The sequence below is a fragment of the Lepisma saccharinum genome, chromosome 11, assembly GCF_977018435.1.
Source record: "Lepisma saccharinum chromosome 11, izLepSacc3.1, whole genome shotgun sequence".
In the NCBI taxonomy this organism is placed as follows: Eukaryota; Metazoa; Arthropoda; class Insecta; order Zygentoma; family Lepismatidae; genus Lepisma; species Lepisma saccharinum.
Genome location: NC_139239.1, coordinates 71,396,552 through 71,421,920, shown reverse-complemented (window position 1 = coordinate 71,421,920; position 25,369 = coordinate 71,396,552). Strand labels below are relative to the sequence as shown.

At 38.2% G+C, this 25,369-nt stretch overlaps 1 protein-coding gene across 1 annotated transcript in view; it reads left to right on the top strand.

Annotated features, from left to right (window-relative positions):
- The window catches only part of LOC145995308 (uncharacterized), a 39,615-nt gene that overhangs the window by 11,143 nt on the left and 3,103 nt on the right, over nucleotides 1-25,369 (top strand). Inside the window, exons 2-4 of the mRNA XM_083131912.1 lie at nucleotides 20,360-22,091; nucleotides 22,829-23,100; nucleotides 23,989-24,141. Coding sequence (XP_082988038.1) covers nucleotides 20,360-22,091; nucleotides 22,829-23,100; nucleotides 23,989-24,141 — 2,157 coding nt within the window. The remainder of the gene's footprint in view (nucleotides 1-20,359; nucleotides 22,092-22,828; nucleotides 23,101-23,988; nucleotides 24,142-25,369) is intronic.

The following is a 25,369-nucleotide window of genomic DNA, read 5'->3' as shown; positions in this document are numbered from 1 at the left end:
ACCAGACGATCAATTACCGATTCTCATGGTCAAGAAGACGGATTCCAGAAACGCTGCCATGTACAATGCGATTTCTTCCGTAAACCCCTAAGCTTTAGTAGGATTTCGATTCTTTTGAGCTGTTCGATAGGCTTATGAATTTAACCAAGTATTTTCTGCATGTGATTCAAGCTCAGCGAGTATTTTCATACAGAATTAGGACAATCAGTACAGAAAATCAAGTGAAATATTTTTATTAACATTTCGCTTTAATTTATAAAAATACAAAGCAGTGAAACTTTCTGACCAACTTGACAACAAATACATTGAACAATGAATAAATTCTACTGATAAGACAAGACAGATCTGTCTTCTACTTTGAACCATGTATATTATTATGCATGACAGGTAGGTAGACGTTAACATCTAAAAATCGTGAGGATTTGGGTTTGGGGTGTCTTCCCGGTTCTACTATGAGCTCATTTTCTGGTATTTCTGCAGCACACAAGGCGATTAGGAAACAAATCAAAACCTAAAACAATAAAGAAGAGAATGCGTTACATAGAAGAGCCTTCTTTTCCATGTGTTGGGAAATATCATTTATCTGGTACGAATGAGGATTTATAATGATAACGAATAACTTCAAGAAGTAAAATTCGAGAAAACGGACTTAGATGCTCAGATAAACTATAAATGTTAAAGCTGAGCTATGCAACTAGACATATTTTTACAGCTACAGTTGTAGTGGGTTGGATAAATGAACAAATCATAACAAAAATAACAAACGGGCATGATATTCCCACATCCCATTCATGATGCAAACCAGTAACTTGCTAATTTTCCAACACGGAGGTATATGAAGAAAAATGCTGAAAAGCGAGACTTGCGAAGTGAAAGTGTGAGAGTCCATTAGCCCAATCAATAAAGGTTTCATGTTGAGAATATTTCCGTAAAAGCTGAATTTTGGTCAATTGTTAGACCACTACTACGAGTGAAAAGTCCTGTCTCCGTAACTAATGGTCATAAGCAGATATTCTTTTTTAGCCATAGCTAACCAAGAAAGTCATACAACGCCACAGGGGAAGATCGTTAATCCGCCACTGTCTCGAAAAAAAAAAAGGAAAAACATACTAAACAAACCGTTCGAATATCTACTAAGCAAACCAACAGAGGTCGTTTTGCAACTGGAAATTTACTTTGCAAGCAGCACCTGCCATCTTGTGTCGATTGTTGTAACTACGTAGAAGCATTTCCCGCTTTCGTATTACAGAGATTCAATTTTTTTTTGTGTACTGTTAAAAGGAAACTGGGATTCGATTTGAGTATGTTGGATATTTTGTGTCGGAGCCAGGGTGGGGTTGGGGGGGGGGGGACTAGCATAGATATTCCGAAAATCCGTAGCCTGCACAGCATTCAGTGGTGTAATTACGATCCCATTTCGGACGGCTAAATTTGACTTTTAGATTATGCACATTTGTAGTTCTCCAGTGCATGAATTTTGCCATTTCCTTATAATTGTATGGCCATTGAATATACAGGTAGCACTATGATAGTTTTCATTTTATAAATTGTTGTGACGATAAACCTTTTTTACCTTTCGAGGACATTTCGGAAAGACTCGAGGCCGACAACTTCCTTTACGAGACTGAGTAGAGAGGGGTGGTTTCAAGACGAGATTTGGCACCAGTGGCGGCGATTAGGGGGGGCGAGGGGGGACAGTTAACCCCACACATTTCGTCACTTTTGCCCCCGCACTATGCTAAGCCTTATCTACAAAGGGAAATGTACTATCTTTGCCCCCCAGTTTCGGCACCTTGTTCCTACCTGTTTTGGAACCCAATCGCCGCCACTGCTTGGCACTGTCTCGGTTTGTCTCGTCCACAAAACTTCTCACTTTAAGCTTTAATTAATTGCTTTAGGTGTAATAAAGAAAATTACATGCCCATCCCGGTATTTCTAAGGCTTTAAATGACTGCGTTGAAGTGCACAACAGTAGGCATTTGGTGAACGACGTTGGTGCCTCTATCCGAAATTTCTGCACTCCAGGCTAAAACCATACAAATCTATTGGTTACCATGTCTCTGCCTCATGTAAATGGACTGTTCATTTTCGCACCTACATATATTTTAAGCATCATCCAATCGAACGCAGGGTTGTTAAAGGTCCAGGAATTTTAAATAAATTCAATTCCGGTCCAGGAGAGAAAATCAGAAGGCGTGAATGGGTTCTGGACCGTAAAGAACCTTTTTATCTGTAAAGTATTTCAATTCGGTACAGAAACCTTTTTTCCTGGATCAATATCTATTCGGTCCAGGAACCTTTTTCCGGAAGAATTTAAATTCGGTCCAGGAACATTTTTTTTCGCATCAATTTAAATACGGTCCAGGAACCTTTTTCCGGATCAATTAAAATATGGTCCAGGAACTTTTTTGAATGCAACAATACGCAACTTGGACCGAATTTAAATTGTGCTAGAAAAAAGGTTCCAGTCCTGCAGCGGAACCCAATAGAACCCATTAGAACTTATGGCTTCCTGTACCTTTAACAACCCTACTCAAAATGCTGACCAAATTGATTATGAAATAAGATACTGTAAACATAACGTTTCAACCTTCTAACAGGGTCTTCTTCATTGTGAATCACATTCAAGGGCGCCTGCAGGGGGGGGGGGGGGCAGGGGGACACTTACCCATTCCTGAGATTTCTGGAAGGAGTTAATGTAATTTGAACGGTGACATTTTAGGGATATTTTATAACAAAAAATATTGTTTTCTGTGACTTACAGGCCGTAAGTTACAGCAACTATTATTATTATTATTATCATCATCATTATTGTTATTATTATTATTATTTTACAGTAACCTTCGGCACGTAAAAACATGAAGCAGAGGTACCACGAAGGACAGTAAATTAAGTGGTAAATGACTCTGATTGATATCTGTGCATTGTGAAAAAGTACAGAAAGATAAAGAAGTGTTCATCAACAAAGTGATAGCCTAGATGTTTATTAAAAGAAGAAAGGCGAATCTAGTTTCTATCTAAATAGTAGATTCGAGTCTGAACTTGTACACAACGGCAAAGTATTTTCAATTCAATTTGAATTTTATGATTTGTAAAGTAGTATAGTAGTAACTAATAATAATAATAATTATAAGTATAATAACAATAGCAATAATAATAATAAAAGTTTCTATGACTCTGTCCCCCGTGAGAAAAAATCCTGCGTGCGTCCTTGATCACATTTATTGTGAATCTTTGTAAGAAGACCCTGATAGAGGGTGAAAAAGTTATGTTTATACGAGTATCTTATTTTACAATAAATTTGCCTTAGTCAGCATTTTGAGTGTATTATTAAACATGGAAACAAGGCTTAACAGTGTTACCAGTCTCGGTGTCGTCTTGCCTCCAGTTGCAAGTGCCTGTCTGCCTTGTTCTCGGTCTCCAAGGGAAATTCAATCTCGTCTCGGTTCAGTCTCGAGTCTCGAAATAAAGTTAAAGTGTTTATGCACATAAAACAACAGCATAACCTATCCGAAAATAACCATGCAGCCACGCGTCTGATATATCCCAATAAGTATAGAAAGTTACATTTAGATCAAATTTATACACCTTACATTCTAATACACTAAATTCTCGAACGAGACGTGACTCTCGGAGAGTAATTCTCGATTTCATCTCGGTTTTAGAGGCGGAAGAATGTTGGTCCGTAGGGTCATATTAAGCCTGAATCACAAGGAACTGGATATCCAGTAGGAATGCTCTAGTTGACGCTGGACTGGCTACCCATTTGCTAGTTTTCGCCTCACACGGTACTCGTCACACCGTACTTGTCGATAGTCTTTCGTTCGCATAATGGCGGCCGCGTGAGATGTAAACAACGTATCACTTCGCACTTTTGAAATACGATAACTATTCAACCGAGAGGAATATCGCTTCGTATTAAATGGTTTCAGGTAGAGAAGAACGGCGCGGATAAAATACATACTTTACAACGTTTACTGTACACGTATGGAAGAATATTTTAGCTTTTTCAATTGTGAACATGCCTTTCGTGCTGTATGCACTCGGAAACCACAGACAAAAAAGGGTACTTTGCAAACTCACAGATTATCTTCACATGGCCCAACTTTGCTCTGATTGGCTGTTCCAGAGAATCTAGTCGAAGAAAGTTAGTAGCAATTAGAACGTGTCCTATTCCTTCAAACCAGTCAAGCAGTCAGCCAGGCGACTATGATTGCTGCCTAGAAAGTTAGTTCAGCGCCAACTAGGGCATTCCTACTAGAAATCCAGAAAGCTTTACTTTCGGAACATCTCCATCTGACTGTGCGAGTCTGGCTTGCGAGCCTAGCAACATTATCGAGCGTCAGCAAGAGGGTTATGTGGCGGAGTGGTTAGCACATCGCCCTACAACGCCAGGGGTCCCGGGTTCGAACCCTGGCCTGGGCATGGATGTTTGTGAGTGTCCATTCATCAATTTCATCATATCATCACTCATCCCCATCTTCGCAAATTAGCCAAAAGTGGCACAAAAGGCGAAGTAAAATAAAGCAAATCAAATCAAAAGCATGAGGGTTAGCGATAGGTCCTGGGTTGAGATGACGTCAGCAACTCGCATGCTGATTGGAGGGTTCGGGAGTTACGACTCGCTTCCAAGCTGCAAATGCATAACAGCTAGAGACGTTATAAACCAAAACTAATCTCACTCTACCATACCTATCTCTATTAGTTGTCCCGTAAGAACGCGATAACGGTTTCTTTTCGATACAGCCTAGCATAATAACACTACTGCTTGCGCAACCACAATCGCATATCACCTTAACCTTGCACTAAGTTGTATTTTTTATCGTTTGCCAATTCTTTTTCGTGACATTACCCAACCGACTTATCGGAATTTTGTCTAAAATTGCTGTTACGTCATCTGTAGGTAATGAGCATTATCTGTAGCATGTCGATGAAAGAAATTTGCCGGGTATTTTTAACCTGCGTCCACAAGTACCACAACTTTTCTTTCAACACACGTAATAAGCTGGCACGCACCTTTGCGGTCAACGGGGACGTCTATGCCTAAAGGCACCTTTTAGGCTATAGGCTTCTTCGGTACTGCAGAAAATATATGTAATTTAATACACTTTTGGAATACAAATCGACATGGTTTTCTATATAAAAAGCCGTTTCCGGTCTGGCGCAGCGGCGTAAAACAAAAGTTAAACAAACACCCAAATCGAGCATATCGGGATGTTTCTCTGAAAAGAGTGAACCAAAGGCTAAATGTCAAGATGCCGCCACCGCACCATTGCTCAACCAACTGAAGCCGGCACTGGCTTCGTTCGATTTTTCGCTTCCGCTGTTTTTTCTATTAAATTTCTACGCAGTATATCCTCTGTGTGAGCCCAATCATAAGATAAGGTAAAGTTAAAGTTCCCCGTGCATATAGCACCGTACCATAAAGGCACATATAAGGGATGTGGGAGCAGAGCCCCACACACATTCTCTATCTCGGCTATTTTGGAGGTGATGTTGATCAGCCACACGCTCCGAGCTGCCTTCACCCACCAGGGTTGCCCCAAGGTACTCACTGATTTGAGGCTGGGTGAGCCCCAGAACCGCTTTATGCGGGGACAAGGCAGGAATAATTGCTACCTTAGACCAGCCAACCCGGCAATCGAACCCGGGTCTCCCGCGTGGCAGTCAGACACCCTATCGACTAAACCATAAGGAAGTTGTTTCGTTACTTTTACTCATCTAACCAATAATTTGTTTATACTTGTTGATTATATGTGATTTACATTTTGTCTCTAAGGTACGTTTGTATGTAATTAGTGTTGCCCACGGGACGAGACGGGACAGGCTTTTAAAAATTCGAGACGAGACGAGATTGACCATGTGTCATAAGACAAACGAATATTTTCGAGACGAGACAGCATTTCCACGAGACTCCACGAGACGAGACAGGCCAGTCTCGTCTCGTGGGCAACACTATATGTAATGAATAATGTTGTGTCTCATTCGAATATTACTATGAAACATCATTAACACAACTAAATTTGGAAGACCTTTTTGAACAGTCCGCGTAGAGGGAAGATAAGAATTTAAAATATCGTTGTTGGTAAAATAATTCTCAGAGACTAGGAAGTTCAGGACAACGATTGAATGACAACGTTTAGAGATGGACCTGAAGAAAATTAGCAAGGATGGTCAAGGCTGGCATATGGGTGTTTGTAACCTTTGGGTTTAGGAATATAAGAGAGTGTATTAGTTATGACCTGCAACATCCTTAACATTACCCAAATTTTACACGATACTCTCGTAAAAGCTTACATGAAGGTCTAATTTATAGTAATTTAAACCCTCTTAAAAACCCAATACCCAATTGGTAATACTGAAAACATACTACTATGTCACCTTGACAAGGCACACATGATCCATAAGTTGAAAGTATACGAAAGAGCATTGCGAAAAGTCAAATTAAAAGGCATGGTGTTAGAAGTCTCACAGAACCAATGATAGCAGCTAAGAATAAATTCGATTTCCATTGATGGAATTGGTGTTTTAAGTGCACTTTATGCACAGTAAGGCTAATCGGGACTGGACCTAAAGTTTAAAGTGGGATCCGAACCACTATGTGCCTCCAGCGGGTATCGAACCCGGGACCCCTTGATTACAAGGCGACGGCGCTACCACTGCGTGATCAGCTAGGCTCTAATTCCATTACCATGTTATACATTATCAGCTTATCGAACAAACTCACTTTCGTTACCCTCAAATATGTTGTTTGATCGATTTGGTTTATTTCACGTAACTTTTCTGCAGTTTTTTTGGCTAACCACGAAGATGGGAATGAGTGACGATATGACGAAACTGATACAAAGAATACCCATGCCCAGGCCTGGAGTCGAACCCGGGACCACTGCCGTCGTAGCGCGATATGCTAAAATTTTCACTTAGTAGAGGCAGCGTTTACTGAATAGAGGATCTAAAACTCAGTGCAACCTCGACATTTTATCGATAACACTGTAATGATGTGTCCCTCAAGTAGGTCTTGTACGAATAAATGTATGCTATGAATTAATGAAAAATCTACGGACACTGAAAGGTGCTTATGAAAACTTCTTGGAATATTCTGGCCAGTTATTTCAAAGGAAGAACTTTGATAAGCACCAAGAGATGGAAGAAGAAGTTGGCCATAAACCGAGGAAACACCCTGCAGCATTAGATAGATAAGCATTGAGCCGTAACCCACAAGGACAATGCAGGGAAGGAAGACCAAGAATGAGCAACAGAGCAAGAAATATTGGAATCTAGAAAGATCTGGAACGGAAGATGGCTAGAAACGAGAGTCCGTTAGTGATGCTTGGTTAAGGTCCCATGTTTCGTACAGGAGTAACAGGAATTAAGTCAGAAGGAAGTCAATGAATTTGTGAGGAAGTAAATTGAAATTTCGTTTCAACAGAACCAAGGTGATATTTTCATCTATCCCTTCTAGCAACTGTTACGAGGAATAACGTCTCGCGGAATTCTCTTGTATGTACAGTTTATTTTCGCATACCTCCCCTACTCCGTATATACATCTTTCCATTACAGATCCAATAACACATGCTCTACGTTGCATTTTGCCCCATCACACAGAGAAATGCACTTCTCAAGACTTCACTCTACGAGCGCACTATTTAGCATAGCGCTAACCCGCCCCCGCCGTTTATGACGCAGAGGTCCCTACACATATGGCGCTTACTCTCTATGTGTTTCGATGCATCCATAAAACAGTCTTAATCTATTGAGGGACGGCCACTTTCTGAGATCTGAGAGCCTGAGAATTTGTGCCTGAGAGCCTGAGAATATGAGAGACCGTAACAGGATAATAAACCTTTTCGAGCAAAGCCTCATCTCCAGGAAGCTATCAACTCGCGGCAAGCCACGGCACCTAGCGACGCCTGGGATCCCGGATACGAATCCCGGTCTGGGCATTAGTGTTCTTTGCGAGTGTCCCTTAATCAATTTCACCACATCACTCACTCTCATCTAGGCGTTTAGCTAAAAGTGACAGAAAATCGAAGCAAAATATACCAAACCACTGTAATATGAACATTTGAAAGACTATTGCTTGTAACTTACCAATAAAAATCTCATATTGGGAACCGGCCTACTTGTCATTAGAAGACTTTGCATGTTTCTTCAAAGACGGAGGTTTTTATACTGACCAAGGTATTGCACGAACCTAGATTATGAATGGGCAATTTCTAGCAGTTTGATGAGGTCATACAAACACGCAACATATTTTTTTATCACCTGAGATAGACCACGGGAGGTTAATCAGTAACCTCATACTAATGGCAGGGGATACAACATGCATGTGTTACGTAATAATCCTAAAGTATTTCCTGGATGATAGTTCAGCTTTATATTAGGTCATAATTAGTTCAGTTGCGTGCTGCTGCTTGTGTCGTCCTTATCCACTCTGAAGATTTGTGCCGTAATAATGAATAATAACAATCACTGATAAAAGTCCCACGCGCATACGGTACATATTTCTAGTTAGGTTAGAAGTTATTGGGAATTTCTTTTAGTGTAGTAAAATTATCGTCGTGATTAAACCAGGAAGTAGAGAAGCGACGTAAAACAACTGGTACAGACAAAAATGAGTACAGTATTGCAGGGAGCGTAGTGGAGTAGGTAGTAAAATCACAGGTCTGTCGTTGGTTCGATTCCCACCACCGGCAAAGGAAATGTCACCTGAACACGAGAGAAGAGGCATTCTCTCAAAACATACTGTTAGAATAAGTATAGTTTAAAGCACTAGACAATGACTAATGTCCAATTAACATTACATGTTAATGTAGAACCACTACCACTAACATCCAGAGAACTTAATGAAAGAAGAAAAAGCACCAACAAAATGAACCAAATCTGAAAGAAATTGCAACAGAAATAATTCTTTCATACTTAATTAGCACAGCGCGCTACGACGCAAGGGTCCGCGGTTCGAGCGTTCCTTCATCAATTTCATCATATCATCACTCATCCTCATCGTTGCTATTAGCCAAAAGTGGCAGAAAATCGACGTGATTTCAATTAATCAAATAACTAACTAACTAACTCCCTATCCTTCTTAAACTCGAAGGTTCATGGCTGCAGCAACACAGGCCTTCCATCTTTCCCTATCTTGAGCAAGTTCTATATACTCTTTTCCATCCCTACCTATTTCCCTTAGGTCCAAATCAACGTTGTCTCTCCATCTTCGTCTTGGCCTTCCTACTGGTCTCTTACCATCAGGTTTCCCAACAAGAATCCTGTAAACTCCTCTTTCCTCTCCCATTCGTGACACATTACCTGCCCACCTAAGTCTTCTTGATTGAATTATTCTAATAATATCTGGACATGAATACAAATTATGTAGTTCTAAATTATGTAACTTTCTCCACTCACCTGTCTCCTCATCCCTTTTAGGTCCAAAGATTTTCCTAAGGATCTTATTTTCAAATACTCTCAATTTATGTTCCTCTTTTAATGTAAGGGACCAAGTTTCACATCCATATAATACTACAGGCAAATTTACTGTTTTGTATATTTTAACTTTTAGTTTCTTAGATATTAAACGAGAAGACAAAAGTTTATGAAGAGAGAAGTAACATGCATTTCCTGAATTAAGCCTACTTTTTATTTCGTCTTTAATATAATTTTCATTTGTTAATATTACTCCTAAGTATTTGAATTTGGAAACTGGTTCAAACGAGTTGTTACCAATAATTAGATTTTGATTATTACCTAACACATGGTTTCGGCCTGTAAGCATATATTTAGTTTTCTCTTTGTTAACTTCCAAACCTATCTCTTTAGCAGTTTTGAAAAATATTTTAGCATTATTCTTAATTGTATTCACATCATCCCCCAGTAAGTCTACATCATCTGCATATGCTAACAACTGAGTCACACCATTTAATTTTAGTCCTTCTTTAGTTTCTTTTACCTTCCTAACAGCATATTCTAAGGCTAAATTAAAGAGCAATGGAGATAATGCATCTCCTTGTTTTAACCCATCATGAATTGTAAATTTGTCAGACATATTAATACCCACACGAATTTTTCTTTCTGTTGCACTGGTGCATATTTTTATCATACTAACAAGCTTCTTAGGTATTCCAAACTCTACTAATATATTATATAATTTATCTCTTTTGACCGAATCATATGCTTTTTTGAAATCAATGAATAGCTGATGGACATTTTGATTATATTCCCACTTTTTTTCAAGTGTCTATCTGATGTGAAAAATTTGATCTGTAGTTGATCTGTTACGTTTAAATCCACATTGATAATCACCTATAATTTCATTAGCATATGGGGTTAGTCTTGTTAAAAGAATGTTAGATAATATTTTATATGTTGTTGAGAGTAGAGAAATTCTACGGTAATTATTGCAGTTCATTTTATCACCTTTTTTAAACACAGGAACAATTATGGATTCTTTCCACTGTTGAGGGATTTCTTCTTTATTCCATATTAAACAAATTAATTTATGAATTTGACATATTAATGAATTTCCACCATATTTAATTAACTCAGCTGGTATTAAATCAATGCCAGGTGCTTTGTTATTCTTTAGCCTTTTAATAGCATCTTTAACTTCAGTCAAGTTAGGTTCTGGAACTAAAGGTTCTGCTGTGTGGACTTCATTTACTTCTGATTTATCTCCTACATGAACATTTTAAAGGTCATTAAAGTAGTTCTTCCATCTATTTAGAATATCGCTTGGGCCAGCTAGAAAATCACCGTCTTTATCTTTTATCAAGTTTACTTTAGGTTGCCACTCCTTTCTAAACTCATTTACACCTTTATATAAATCTCTGATATTATTGTTTTTGCTGTTTGTTTCAATTTCGTTAATTTTGTTTTTCAAGTAATCTCTTTTTTTACTTCTAAACGTGCGGTTAACTTCTCGCTTTATTCTATTATAATTGTTTAGATTTGTATCATCAGAGTTATTTAACCACCTAAGTCTAGCCTGATTTCTTATTTCTATTAGATTATGACATTCATTATCAAACCATGGCTTACTTTTTCTGGGTTTATGGTATCCTATACTTTCTTTAGCTGCTGATTCTATTGCATTACGTATGTGCTCCCAATTCTTATTTACGTCTCTTTCATTTATATTTTCATCATCATTTAAATCCTGCAAAACATCAAATCTATTTGACAGTTTAATTTGGTAATCTTTCTTAATTCTTTCATCAGTAAACTTTCCTGTAATCAAATTTTAGAACTTTTAGATTTTGTTGCTTATGATTTATCACTGAGAGTCTTTCTCTTAATTTAGCAATTACTAAATAATGGTCACTGGCACAGTCAGCACCTCTATGTGTACGAACGTCAATTATACTAGTATGCCTTCTCTTATCAATGAGAATATGATCTATGTGATTATGAGTTTTACCATCTGGAGAAGACCAGGTATATTTATGGATATCTTTATGTTTAAAAGTGGTACTTTTCACAATTAAATTCTTTGAGGTTGCAAAAGTAATCAATCTTATACCATTATCATTACATAATTCATGAAGACTTTCTTTACCAATCGTGGGTTTAAATTAACAGAATTTTCATATCATACTGAGAAAATTTATCAAAGACCTGTTCTAACTCTGTATAAAAATCATCTTTAGTATTATCATCTTTATCTTCCGTTGGTGCATGTATGTTTATTAAAATAATTTTACACCACCTACCCTGTAAAACTGCATATGATATCCTATCATTAATAAATTCTACTGTTTTAAGAGCCGAGATAATTCTATTATTTATGAAAAAGCCTGTTCCAAAATTATGATTTTCGGTACCACCATAGAAAAAAGTATAATTTTTAGTTTTACAATTCCCTTCTCCTGGCCACCTAACTTCCTGGACAGCTACTACATCTAATTTATACTTAACTATCTCATTAACTGTACACTGAAATGCCCCAGGACGGTAAAGGCTCAGAACATTCCAGGTGGCTAATTTAATATCCTTATTCCTAACGTAGATCTTATCCTTAGTCCAGGGACCTCCCAAAGTAGTCCCCACCCGGAGATCCGAACGGGGGACTATTTTACCTTCGGAATATTTTACCTTGGGAACATCCATGGCCTTATATTGCTGTTTCTTGACATATTTTTTTACAGTGCAGAGTTGTCAGCTCTACGCCTAACCCCCAATATGAATGAAGGAACTATTACACAAGACAAACACAAACACATTAGACAGCACAATTACTACACAAGACGAACACAAACACATTAGACAGCACAACTACTACGCAAGACAAAAGAAACATACTAGACAGCACAACTACTACACAAACATACTAGACAGCACAACTACAACACAAGACATACATACACATCACCGATACTACACAAGACAAACAGAAATACATTAGACAGCATAACTGCCGCTACATAAGATAAACACAAACACACTAGACAGCACAACTACTACACAAGACAATCCCAACTACACTAGACAGCACACTTACTACACAAGACAAACCCACATACAAGCACACCACAACTACTACACAAGACAAACACAAACACACTAGACACCACAGCTACTACACAAGACAAACTCACATACTACACAGCACAACTACTGCACAAGACACACAAACACATAACAACCACTACACAAGGAAAAAAAACAAGCGCACAACTACTACTACACAAGATTATGAAAAAAAAGGCCTATGCCCTTTAAATACTCCATAATAAACGTGTTTTGTTGCTATAAACGGAGTTTTAATGCACTTTCTATTGTTCTTTTAGGTTATTTAAGTTAATCTGGACTTTTGTTAAACTGGTCAACTTATCCCCCCATTAGTCAGGATTAACAAGGTTTTACTGTATTATTTTCCATTAAGAAATTAAAACATTTTCTACCACTCTCACAAACATATTTCTGTAAAACTATCGAATACTTGATAAATTTCTCATACTGGTAGCAGCAAGAGCCTCAAATTAGGTTACTGAGTAATAAAGAGCATTTTTATTCTAATTTATTGATAATTTTCCAAAATCCATGGCAGTTAATTAAATTTCACCCAGCTTGAAACTTCCAATTACTGGTGCTGACCTCTGTGGCAGAGTGGTTAGCACAGGGGTCCTGGGTTCGAACTCCGACCTAGCCAAGGGTGTTTGTGATTGTCTCTTCGTCAATTTCATTGTATCATCACTAGGGCCATGTCCTATAAAACTGTAAAATATGTATGTAATTATGTCATATAAATTGGAAAATATGTCATGAAAAATTACAAATATGTCAGAAAAATGCAGAAATATTCCCAGTAAAGCCAAAAATATTTGGCTTTGCATGTCATGTGGACTGGGATATTTTCTCAATAGTGTGCATCATGTCACCTTGCTCTGTCAGTCCCACATGCGTAGTGAATGCTTTTTTACATACTGGAAAGGCCCATGATGTTGCTTCACTGTGAAACTCCTATGTTGCATGTCAATTTCTATTTTCACTAATTTTTCTCTTACATCATACATATCATGAAGGATTGGATTATTACATATGCTGGTGCAGAGGTTGGTTGGAGGCCTTTTTTAAAATATTTGAATAATCAGCATAGAATTGAAATAAATGTGCACTTTATGCAATATAATACCGCATTCAGCACAACAGGAGCTGGATGTTTCCACGTGTCAAATTAGCAGCTTTATAATATCACTTAGAATAATGAGATTTCTTAATTACACATATTTTCAACACAAACACAAAGCAACTTACTTTTCCGGCATGTCTGGGAACTTGATTCTCATTTCCTGATTCTTAAGAGCTCTCTTCTCGAACAGCAGAATCATCCTCTTCAATGAAGATTCATCGAACATCTCTGCCTGCAAGTTTCAACAAACTACAATTGAAAATTCTGTATAATAACACACAGTCAGGGAAAGATTGTATACATATTCAAAGTTGGTCTTAAGTTTACTTCATGCACAGATACGATAATTGGGAGAGGACCTGTAGTTCCGGGTACGAAATTTGGAACCCCTTGAATACAAGCCAACGACGTTACCACTGACAGATATAAATTATAAAGAAGGTAACCAAGTTTATAATTTGTGTGGATTACCATGGACACGATTTGTGATATATGGAGTTACGAACATGGAGTAAATGTATACATGAATACGTTTTTATTGTGATATATTATGTGCTAGTTTTTCACAATTAAACAGGTGTTATCATCTTTCGGTGTTGTTGTTAATGACTTTCATTTATCATGTAGTAAGTCTAAGCAACGGGAAGCGAGATGATATAATTTATGGCGCAGTCGTTTAGGATGGAATACTGTGGAAGATTGGCCATGAAGTAGTTTTAGGTGAATTCATGTATACTTACTAATTTGCAGGATTTTCATTACTTTAAGTAAGGGTATAATTCGGAATGATATAATTTCCCTTTACACCATATGATACAACGGTTATTGATATTCATGTGAGTAGCAATTTCTATTAATTGTCATTATGTCGAATCCTATAACATTTGTTGAGTTTCGGTCTGAAACTGAAGAGATCGATGATTATTTGCTTCGTTTTGAACAATTATGTGTTGTTCAGAAGTTACCTGAGGAGCACAAAGTGCCGTTATTGATTTCGGTGATTGGAGCTACCACGTTTAAAGTATTGAAAAATCTGCTGGCCCCTGAGCAAGTTCAGTTACAGCCTTATTCAGTGCTGAAAGATAATCTATTGTCTCATTTTAAGCCTAAGACCAATAAGTATGTTGAAAGATTTAAGTTTAGGCAATGTGTGCAAGACATTGGTGAATCAGTTGCAGGTTTCTTGGTTAGAGTTAAACAACAGGCTCTAAAATGTACGTACGAGCAATATTTAGAAGAAGACTTAGTCGAACAGTTGATAGTGGGAATTCGTTCCGAGGCTACTAGAAAGAAGTTATTATATGACTCTTGTTTGACGTTTAGTAAAAATCAGGATATTGCTGTGCAAATGGAAACATTAGAAAAAGAAGCTTGAATGTTTGTCCACAATGAAATTACGAAAGATGTTTCTTATGTTAGCAGGACAGTCGGGAAACATAAATACAATGTGACAGGCAATAGTGCGACTACAGTTTCATTTTAGAACCAATCTAAAGTACTCTCCTCACCGGATCATAGTAAACAGTTTCACTATGTACTAAATGTACACGGAGTCATGGAATAGGTTTATGTCCGGCAAAGAATTTTATGTGTACAGTGGGATCCATGAGTATTACCCTGCAAATTGTCCATCACCATGTTCGTGCAGTTTATTTGACCCAATAAGAGCTTCAAGAATTAAAAGAAAACTCAAAACAAGCTGTTGACAACTTCTGCACCAGCATACATAAAAATTCATCGCTTAAAAACACACAGGATGTAAGAAAAAAATTAATAAAAATAGTCATGGACAATTTGCAGGGTAATACTCATGGATCCCACTGTACATATTGTGGGATAAAAGGTCACTGGCATCAACGTTGTAGAAAGAAACAGCGATTCAAAGATTCTACGGTGAATAAGTCTCAATCATTACAAAAGGATAATGCTTGTAATGATATCTCGTTATTAGACAAAACGAAAAGCAAACTACAGAGTGATCACAAAGTCCCATTACCCCCTATGTATTACTGTACATAGATGTTATTGAGCTAGTCCTAACAAGCCTTATTTGGTAAATTTGAACATTAATGACTGTATTATACAATGTGAAGTGGATACAGGATCGGCTGTTACGTTTTTTAATTCAGATTTGTATAACAAATGTTTTCCAAATATACCTATTTAGACTACTAATATCGTGATTAAAGGTGTAGGCAATAATGAGTTATCAGTTTGCGGCCAAGCATTCCTAGATGTCGAGCATGGTGGCAGCACTTAACGCCTACCGATTATCATTTGTTCAGAAAAAACTACAAAATCCTTTACTCGGACGATCGTGGTTGAATGTAATTAATCCTTTGTGGATAAATCAATTAATCAGTAGTTATCAGAGTTATAAAATGAACTCTACACAGTTAAATAAGCCAGATGAATTATGCATACAAATCAAACAAGATTTTAGTTCAGTATTTGACGGAGATATGTCCAAGCCTATAACACCATTCAAAGTGGACATTCCATTGAAACCAGGAGCTGTTCCTGTCTTCAGAAAAGCTTACGATATTCCATATTGTTTACGTTCCAAAATCGAAGCTGACATTGGTGAATTAGTTAAATCAGGATTGTGGGATCCAATTGCTTACTCGGATTGGGCTTCACCACTAGTTACAGTAATGAAGAAGGACGGTTCGCTGAGATTATGTGTTGACTTCTCCTTTACGATTAATAAAATGACAGAGAATGTAAAGTTTATTTGCAGCACACCTGATGACATTCTCATTAAACTTGTCGGATGTACATATTTTTCAGTTATTGATTTGAAGATGGCTTATCTTCAGTTACTGTTATCAGACGCAGCGCAGAAACTTACGATTGTCAACACACATATTGGTTTATATAGAATCAAAAGGTTATGCTTTGGAATCTCTATAAGTGGAGATATTTTTCAAATGACATTGGCAAAGATCCTTGGAGAAACACCAGGAGTTGCTTTCTACTTCGACGATGTCATAATTGGTGGAAAAACGAAGAATGAATGTTACGAGAGAACTTGTTTAGGGCTCTCTAGACTACAAGCACACAATGTGAAAGCTAATTTGGAGAAATGTACCTTTCTTTCTCAACATGTTGATTATTTGGGATATTTAATTAGTGATAAAGGAATCAGTCCCTCTCCTAAGAACAGAGATGCTTTATTATGCTGTCCAGAACCAAAAGATGTGACCCAAGTTAGATCATTTATGGGTATGGTAAATTTTCATCGAAGATTTATTCCAAACCTAGCCTCCAAATTATGTAACATTACTAATTTGTTGAAGAAGAATGTTACATTTAAGTGGTCAAAGGATTGTTCTGATGAATTCCACAATATAATTTCGGAAATAAAGAAGATTGAACCAATCATCCCATTTGATCCTAATAAAGAGATTGTTCTTATATGCGATGGATCACCATATGGATGTGGAGCTCATCTATGCCATCGAGTTAATGGTAAACTGCATATTATTGCATGCGCATCTTCTATCTTTAATGAAACAGAGAAGAAATACGCTCAAGTTGAACGCGAGGCAATGAGTGTGGTATTTGGTATTGTAACGGTATATTTTGTGCTTTTAAGCTGATTCTCAGCAACATAAACAATATACACAACCATACATTTTTGAATCCTTGTCCCGAGGTTCAAAACTTGCAGTACCTGAAGTTCTGTGGATGCTAGTTTAGGCAATAGACACGTACCTCTTCAAATTACAACTTAACGCCCATTTCCTTTTAGATATATAGGTTTATTCATAATATATTTACAGAAGTTAATTCTTGGCCGTTATTCACAAAATTACATTCCGGTGTACCCTGTCCACCCTTCCGGAAGAGAGTGTGTAGACTCGCGTAGCCACTGGCTCCACGAGTAAAAAAAAAATATAACCCTCAGTACCAAAAAAGGTGGCTGAAGGTATGTGTGTTGTGTACCCGGTTTCCCACATGAAATAAACTATTGGAATAATGTGAAAAGAGCAAGTGTGTGTATTAAAAGAAAGAAAGTTAACATCCCCGTCGGTTCACATAGTAAGGAAAGAAAGCTCGCCCAGCCGCTCCCCTCAGGGAAAACGATACCTCTTACATTGCTGTACTCCGCCAAACATCTGAGACCCACTGCTCCCCTGCCCTTCCTATTTATAGGCCCCGCTAATAACCTAAACCGTTACTGGAAACTTACCGCTCCCCAACGGCCAAGAACCCAAACATACAGGAATACATAGCCATACACAATTTATAACATAAAAAAGGATCCAGTAATGTTCGCATCATTACAGTATCAAGAAGTTTTATAAATTTCTACTAGGTCAGAAGTTTGACATAATATCTGATGCCACTGCAATAAAATACATATTTTCTCCAGACAAAGCTGTATCAAAACATACGTCCAATAGACTTGTTTGTTGGTCTTTATTGTTGTCAGCATTCAAGAACAACATCATATCCTCATCCAAAGTTCCGGTGGCGGATATGTTAAGTAGACTACCATTACCGGGAGACTCTTCAATTGATATTGATGCTGTTCAATGTTGTCAAGTAGACGAGAGAAGAGGACCAATCTCAGCAGAGGAAATAGCAAAACACACAAGTAAAGATCCTCTACTCAACGAAGTAATTACATTTATTCAGAATGGATGGCCTCAACGCTTAACGTTAGGACTGACACAGAAAAGTTTGGCAACCTTTTATGAAAGAAGGCAGTTTCTTTCCTATGAATCCAATTGTGTGATGTGGATGGGCAAACCAGTAATTCCATGTTCTCTTAGAAATACTATAATACTGTTATTCCACAAACATCATCCTGGAATAAATGCAATGAAAGAGATGCTCACCCTACAGTTTTGGTGGCCAAAGATGTCCAAAGATTTATTTATTTTCATGCAGAAATGTGATATCTGCCAGGCATGCAAACCTAAGGTTCGGAAGGGACCGAACAATAAATGGAAAAGCGCTTCTTATGTAGGAGAAAGACTCCACGTGGATCATTTCTTCTTAGCTGGTCGTAAATTCTTAATTATTGTTGACGCTTTCAGTCGTTGGTTGGATGTTTGGCCCGTGCATTCTCTCGATTCTTCTGAAACTATAAGGTGGATACTACAGTCTTGTTCGGTAATTGGCTTACCTAAAACATTGACAATGGATCTGCGTTTAATAGTCTTAAGTTCCAGACGTTCTGTCAACAGTACGGAATACAACATTTGACTAGTGCCCCATACCACAGTCCAAGTAATGGATTGGCAGAGAGATACGTCAGAGCAGTCTAGGATCATCTTTACAAGATCCTTCAGCAACATCCTCACTTAACGTCCTTGCAGCTTGATATAAAAATTTCAGAACTGTTGCTGCTGTTACGTACTTCAAGATTAGGTGAAGAAAGAATTCTTCCTTCAGCTTCTGTATTAACTTTTACACGTAGAACTTGGTGGACAATGGAGGATTGTGACGGTGACATTATAGGAAGTGATAAAGCTCCATTTCTGAAGGCTCGGAAGCCGGGAAGGCAACTAGAAGAAGAGTATAGGGAAGATGATTTAGTCTGGGTACAATCCCCTAAATTTGTGAGACCCGCCTTTTCACCGGGAGTGGTGCACCGCAGAATAGGTTGTTCTTGTCTCTACGAAATTCAGATGTTGGATGGAACTCAGAAAATTGTGCACATTCGATGGATACATCGTAGATGGGACAACGCTTCCAAAGAAGACATAAGCTGGAGTGATGGTTTATCTTCCCTAGATGTTCAGCAACACTCTTCACCTATTGTCCAGGCAGAAGGCAGAAACACAACTACCTTCGCTCCGTCCAACGATGGTACGGCTACACCCAGAACACTTAGGAGATCTACTCGACATCGGAAACCTCCCGATAGATATTTATGTAATTGAATATGTCTGTGGTGTGTTCAATTTTTTCTTTTTCTTGTTTTCTTTTTTTTTAGTCCGGGAGAAAGATGATAGATATAAATTATAAAGAAGGTAACCAAGTTTATAATCTTTGTGGGTTACCATGGACACGATTTGTGATATATGGAGTTACGAACATGGAGTAAATGTGTACATCAATACGTTTTATTGTGATATATTATGTGCTAGTTTTTCACAATTAAACAGGTGTTATCATCGTTTGGTGTTGTTCTTAAAGACTTTCATTTATCATGTAGTAAGTCTAAGCAACGGAGAGCGTGATGATATCAACCACTACGCCATCGGGAAAGATATCGTAAACAAAATAACCACAAGCGTAAAGTTCTCATACTGCACAAGCTTCCCTATAGGGTCGCACCCAGGTTGCCATTGATGGCCGAGTAATCTAAACAATCCTTTGTACAGAGATATTGAGAGAAATTCTACCCGAGATCAGCCAACCTGGAAATCAGTGTCTTGTATGCCTGTCAGACATTCTACTGGCTGGACCATTGGACCTCATTTTCGAACCAAAATATTCCAATTTAAAGCCACCATTTCACTTAAAATTGTATTCATTAAGTTTTCATCATCATCACCATTCATCTTACCTATATTCACTAACATGAATTTTCCAGAAAATCTGTTTCAATAAGGGTACCTCGAACTGAAAGAAATTGAAAACCACTGAGTTGGAATATGTAACTTTAAATGTGTGTTTTTGGGGCAAAAGTTATTCTGTTTAGATTTATTGATTGATTTAGAATATAAGAATCAAACTAAAGTAAGAGATACAATTAATTTGATAAATGATATGTTTCAGGTACACGTCGTTATTCTACTGCTGTTCTTAAAATTCTCATGGGAAGAGAGAGTAGAAGGAACAAGAAATTCAAGAGATAATTTGAACAAAACCGTAGCCACATTTCAAATTTCCACCAACAATAATGACAACAATAGCAACAAGAGTAGAGAATTTCAGTTCGGCCATATAAAGATAACCAACAATTGCAGTGGAAGGCAAATTGTCTGCCCCAATAGTCAGAGGCACATCAAGAGGGAAATATACGTTGCAGGCAATAGATTGAATACGAATAGACAAGATATACTACTCGGAAGTCCCCAGGTATTGAATATCAGTGATGCAGTCACCAATGAAAAACATGCTAGAAGAAGTAGCATTGGTAAGATGCTTGTTGCAGGGAGCACCAAATTACAGTCAGATGTCATCCCTGTGCCAAGTGATTTAACATCTGAAGGCACAATCGTTTACCACCAGGTCGTCAACGTGCCAGGCACTGGACTCGTTATTGTGGCTAACCAGGTGCTTCCTGATGGTAGACAGATTCCCTTATATGTGTATCCACACAATTTTCCTCCGTCCTCAGCCGTGTCCCATCAAAGAATGGTTCTTGGGGAAATTCCACAAAGTCAACGTCCTGTGTCAATGCAAGATTTCACAGCTCCATACCAATACCCACCACCATCTTCAGCTCAACCAGTATATCTTGAAGAATACCCAAGGCAGACTTATCCTCAGCAACCATCTCAAGCAGTACGTGTCGAAGAATACCCAAGACGTACTTCTCAGCAAGCAGTTCAACCAGTATACGGAGAAGAATACCCAAGACGCACACCTCAGCAACCAGTTCAACCAGTACATGTCGAAGAGTACCCAAGACGTATTCCTCAGCAACCAGTTCAACCAGTACATGACGAAGAATACCCAAGACGCACTCCTCAGCAACCAGTTCAACCAGTACATATCGAAGAATACCCAAGACGTACTCCTCAGCAACCAGCTCAACCAGTATACGTTGAAGAGTACCCAAGACAGACATATCCTCAGCAACTAGCACCAGTGAAAGAAGTGGATTACGACACAAGGTCCCAGATATTAACTCAAGTTCGGCCAGGTTATTATAATGGAGCACCACCAAACACTTTACATCGTTCTGGATCTGAGAGAAAACTAAGACCTCCACAATATAGTCAGCAACCTCCTCAGACATTATACCCACATCAGGAAACTCCTTATACCCCTCGGACATCTTTACCTTCCTCTCATACCCCTGAACAAAGTGAAGGCATCCGACACGAACAAAATGGAAACGAGAAAGACATTCCTCAACAAGTAAGATATCTTCAAATTACCAACCACAGAGACGCAGGAAATCTTCAGACCAGTATTCTACCTCCAGGAGAGTATCAAGCAAATGTTCGACAACGTCCTTCAACTGAACATCATTCAAACGGCCCTACCTTACGAGGAAACCATTTCTCCCCACGAACTTCAGAAGGAACTATTGAGACAACTGGTTTGGGCAGACGACTGGAGGAACAACATCCGTTTCAGCGACTGCCACCGAAGTACAAACACTATGGTGGACGACACCAGGGAGAAAACATGCCACAGACCAGAAGCATGGATCAAGAGCAGTCATACCAAGTGAAGGTCTTCCCCGGTAAAGCTGAGGTTGTGAGACCCCTTAGGGTTCACGGAAATTCAGGAAGGAATGGATTTGATTACAACAATGGACGCAACGGATATTCAGGTAAGGTACTTAATAAAATCGCTTAACTCTTCTAGACTTCTGGGTTCCTTTCTGTCTTGGAGATTCTAAGAAATTATAGCTAGTCCTTCAGCAAATGAATGGCCATTATGCCACACCTACTTTTGATTATTTGGGTTAACTTAAAACATTAAATTTATTTAAAAAAATATGATGATGGTTCCTGGGTGTGGTCTCCAAGGGAGGCACAATTTCATGGTTCGGCCCGAGATAAAAATAGGCTTATTCCTGATTAGTGTTCTTCTCTCTGTGCATAAAAGGGACTTATGTACCACAACTGACTTCATTAATGTGACACTGCTACACTTAAGTCGTGGAGTACCAGTTTGATATAAAATAATTAAAACTTCTTGACATTTCTCCAAGTTGTCATACCCAGGGATACAGCAAGATTAATGTGTTTGGGAGTGAGGGACACATTTCAATATATGCTAAGTATGCTAGTCCACTTTTCTGTTACAGCCAATGATTAGTTCATTAGAAGAAACCTTATATTGAAGTTGAAAAATGCTATAAGTTACTTCTTACAAATAGCTACTCCTACTACTACTTACAAATAATTTCTTGAGAACATTTTTGTGTCAGGAAACAAAACAAGAGGTCACCCTATTTCTCACAAAACAAGATAAATAGATGATTAGGAACAATGGACATGTTAGCTGTGACAATGTTAAAAACATGATCTTCCGAGTATTGTAAGAGTCATTTTACATCCGCAGGGTATGATGATCGAAGGAAAGACGGGGTAATCTATGACCGAGGAGGCTACGAAAATCGCAGAGGGGATCATGGAAGAGCTGGCTACACTGGCGACAGAGGCGCTGGTAGAGGGCACAATGCTGACAACGGTTACTACGCGGGGCGCTCTAACAATTACGGTAAAGTTCACGATGCAAGGAATGGATTTGACAACAAGCACTATGGCTCCCAAGGACGCCAAGGGGAACACGATTACAACAGAAACAACTACCGGAGAGGACATTCGTACAATGTAAGTTTACAGAATAATGATTATTGTTATTATTTTTCTTACAGTGGTGACAGAAGCATCAGCAGGAGCTGATTGCAATGCTATTATGCTATGTTCAGTGTTGCCAATATCAAAGTACATTTTTCTTTTCTGGACCGTACATTTGCATTTTAGGAATTCCTGCAGGAAGTTATCGAACTTGAATTTAATCAAATCAGTAAATAAATGTATGTATACAGTATTTATTAATCAAAATTGTGTTAACACTAATGAACTGGTTTGCTCCATTCGATTCTTAACATAATTTTGACTAACGCTCTATACATATATATAAGACAGATACATTAAGAGATATAAATATAACAGCGTAACTCCAGATATGCCTTCAATATAGCTGTAGGGCTCGTATGCGCCGAATTTGGGGAACAAGTCATTTTCTGATCGCCAAAATTCCTCAAGTAGTATGTACATTATACGTAAAGCGCCTCTCATAGGGCTTATATTAGGGATGAGCCTATATAAATGCCGTTGTAGAAATTGCAGAAGTGAAGGACACATTTTATCTAGGGCATACTGCTTATGTCGATCTTGCACCCCCAAAAATTTACCTTGCCCCCCAAGATTTATCTTAGCCTCTGCATATGTGCACACGCACAGGGTACCTTTACCTTATCTGCCTGTTATAAATGTATGCTATATATAATGCAGATGATAATCTATAAGTAATGTTATGTAAAGGGTGTAACGAAAATATGGGACAAAATTTCGGGGATAGATTGATTCCCTGTGGGTAGAAGAGAAGAAAAAAAGATTATATTAACATGAAGCAGAAATGTGTAATTTCTGAGTAATTTCGATTTTCGATACACCTTTCCAATTTACATAGTAATATCTCTTTTCCTTTGACAGGGGTTTCGGAACGTGTACCACAAGGACGAGTACCAGATAACCAGGGAATATTACGATGATCTTGATGATGATGACTTCGGCCTCACCTACGGAGGGTTTCTGAAGTTTTTCGGAGATTTTCTGGGCAACAGATACAACAGGGCGTTAAGTCAAGTAAACACAGAATGTTTTGGTTTGAGAATAACGTAAAGTTTACAAAATAAGTATGATATTAAACTATTTTCCATTCACTGTTAATGTAAACAAAATCATGAAATAGTTCGTTCGGCTACGGAGAGTAGCCATTCAAACTGTTCAAAACTGTAACTGTTTTGTCAAATTTTTTATGTTTTTTCTAGGAACCCTTTGGCTTCCTTTCCTATTCCCTTATAAATTTGTATTCACCACACCCGTGCCAGTAGATAAAAACCGTATAAAGTAGGTGAGCCAAAGGCAGTGATGTGCCGTACACTATAAGTTTACGTCTACACGCGTTGTCTACACGTAATCTACGCTTAGATTACATTTTGTTGTAGTTTACATAGACTACGTAGACAATATAGAGTGCATTAAAATTAATTATCAAGGCTTTCATGAAAGGAAAGTGACATTTTTAACTATATTGGTTCCTAAAGAACTGAAAAGAATCCCGTTTACAACAAAATTTCTCTTGTCTTCTATCACCAACTATGGATATGGATCAAACAACAACAGATGGCAGTTGTGAGGCAAAATTAGTCTTTTCCCCATAAAACACTAGAATATTTCCTATGTTAGGTTCTTTTCCTAGGCGAGAAGTTGTTCGAATTTGGAAGGGAGCGTATGAAAAGTTCTTCTCACACATCAGCAACTGATCAGTGGCGAAGCGTCCTATGAGGCCAGGAGGCCGGGCCTACCCACGCCATTACTCTTTTAAAGTTGTATTTACTTATTTCGTCAAAACATATGCAATGAAATGCAAAAGTTTGGAATTTTCATTTATGATAATTACCAAAAAATTCTAACCCTGTCTAGTATACGAACTTTCCTCGGAGTGAGGCACATTTGCTAGGGCCTCTTCTCTTCACATTCCGTCCTACGGTCGTATTTGCGGGAAGCCTAATCTTACGAGTACTGTACGTATGCTTATAACGTACTCCTGAGGCCGGCCTCGCGGTGTTACCCACTAGGACAAACAGAATGTCAGCAACACTGCATTTCCGCCAGGGTTGGAAATTTGTGGTGTACCAGCATTTTTTATAAACATTAGCCTGTGTTCGTGCAGAGAGATTTCTATTTCATTGTACATTCTCCATATTGTGTACGTAACTTAGGTTTTTCCTTCCTTTCATCGACAAGAGTAAGTGAAATTGAAAATTACGGAGTACTGTAGTTCTGACTTCGTTTTCTGGTCAGAGTGCTG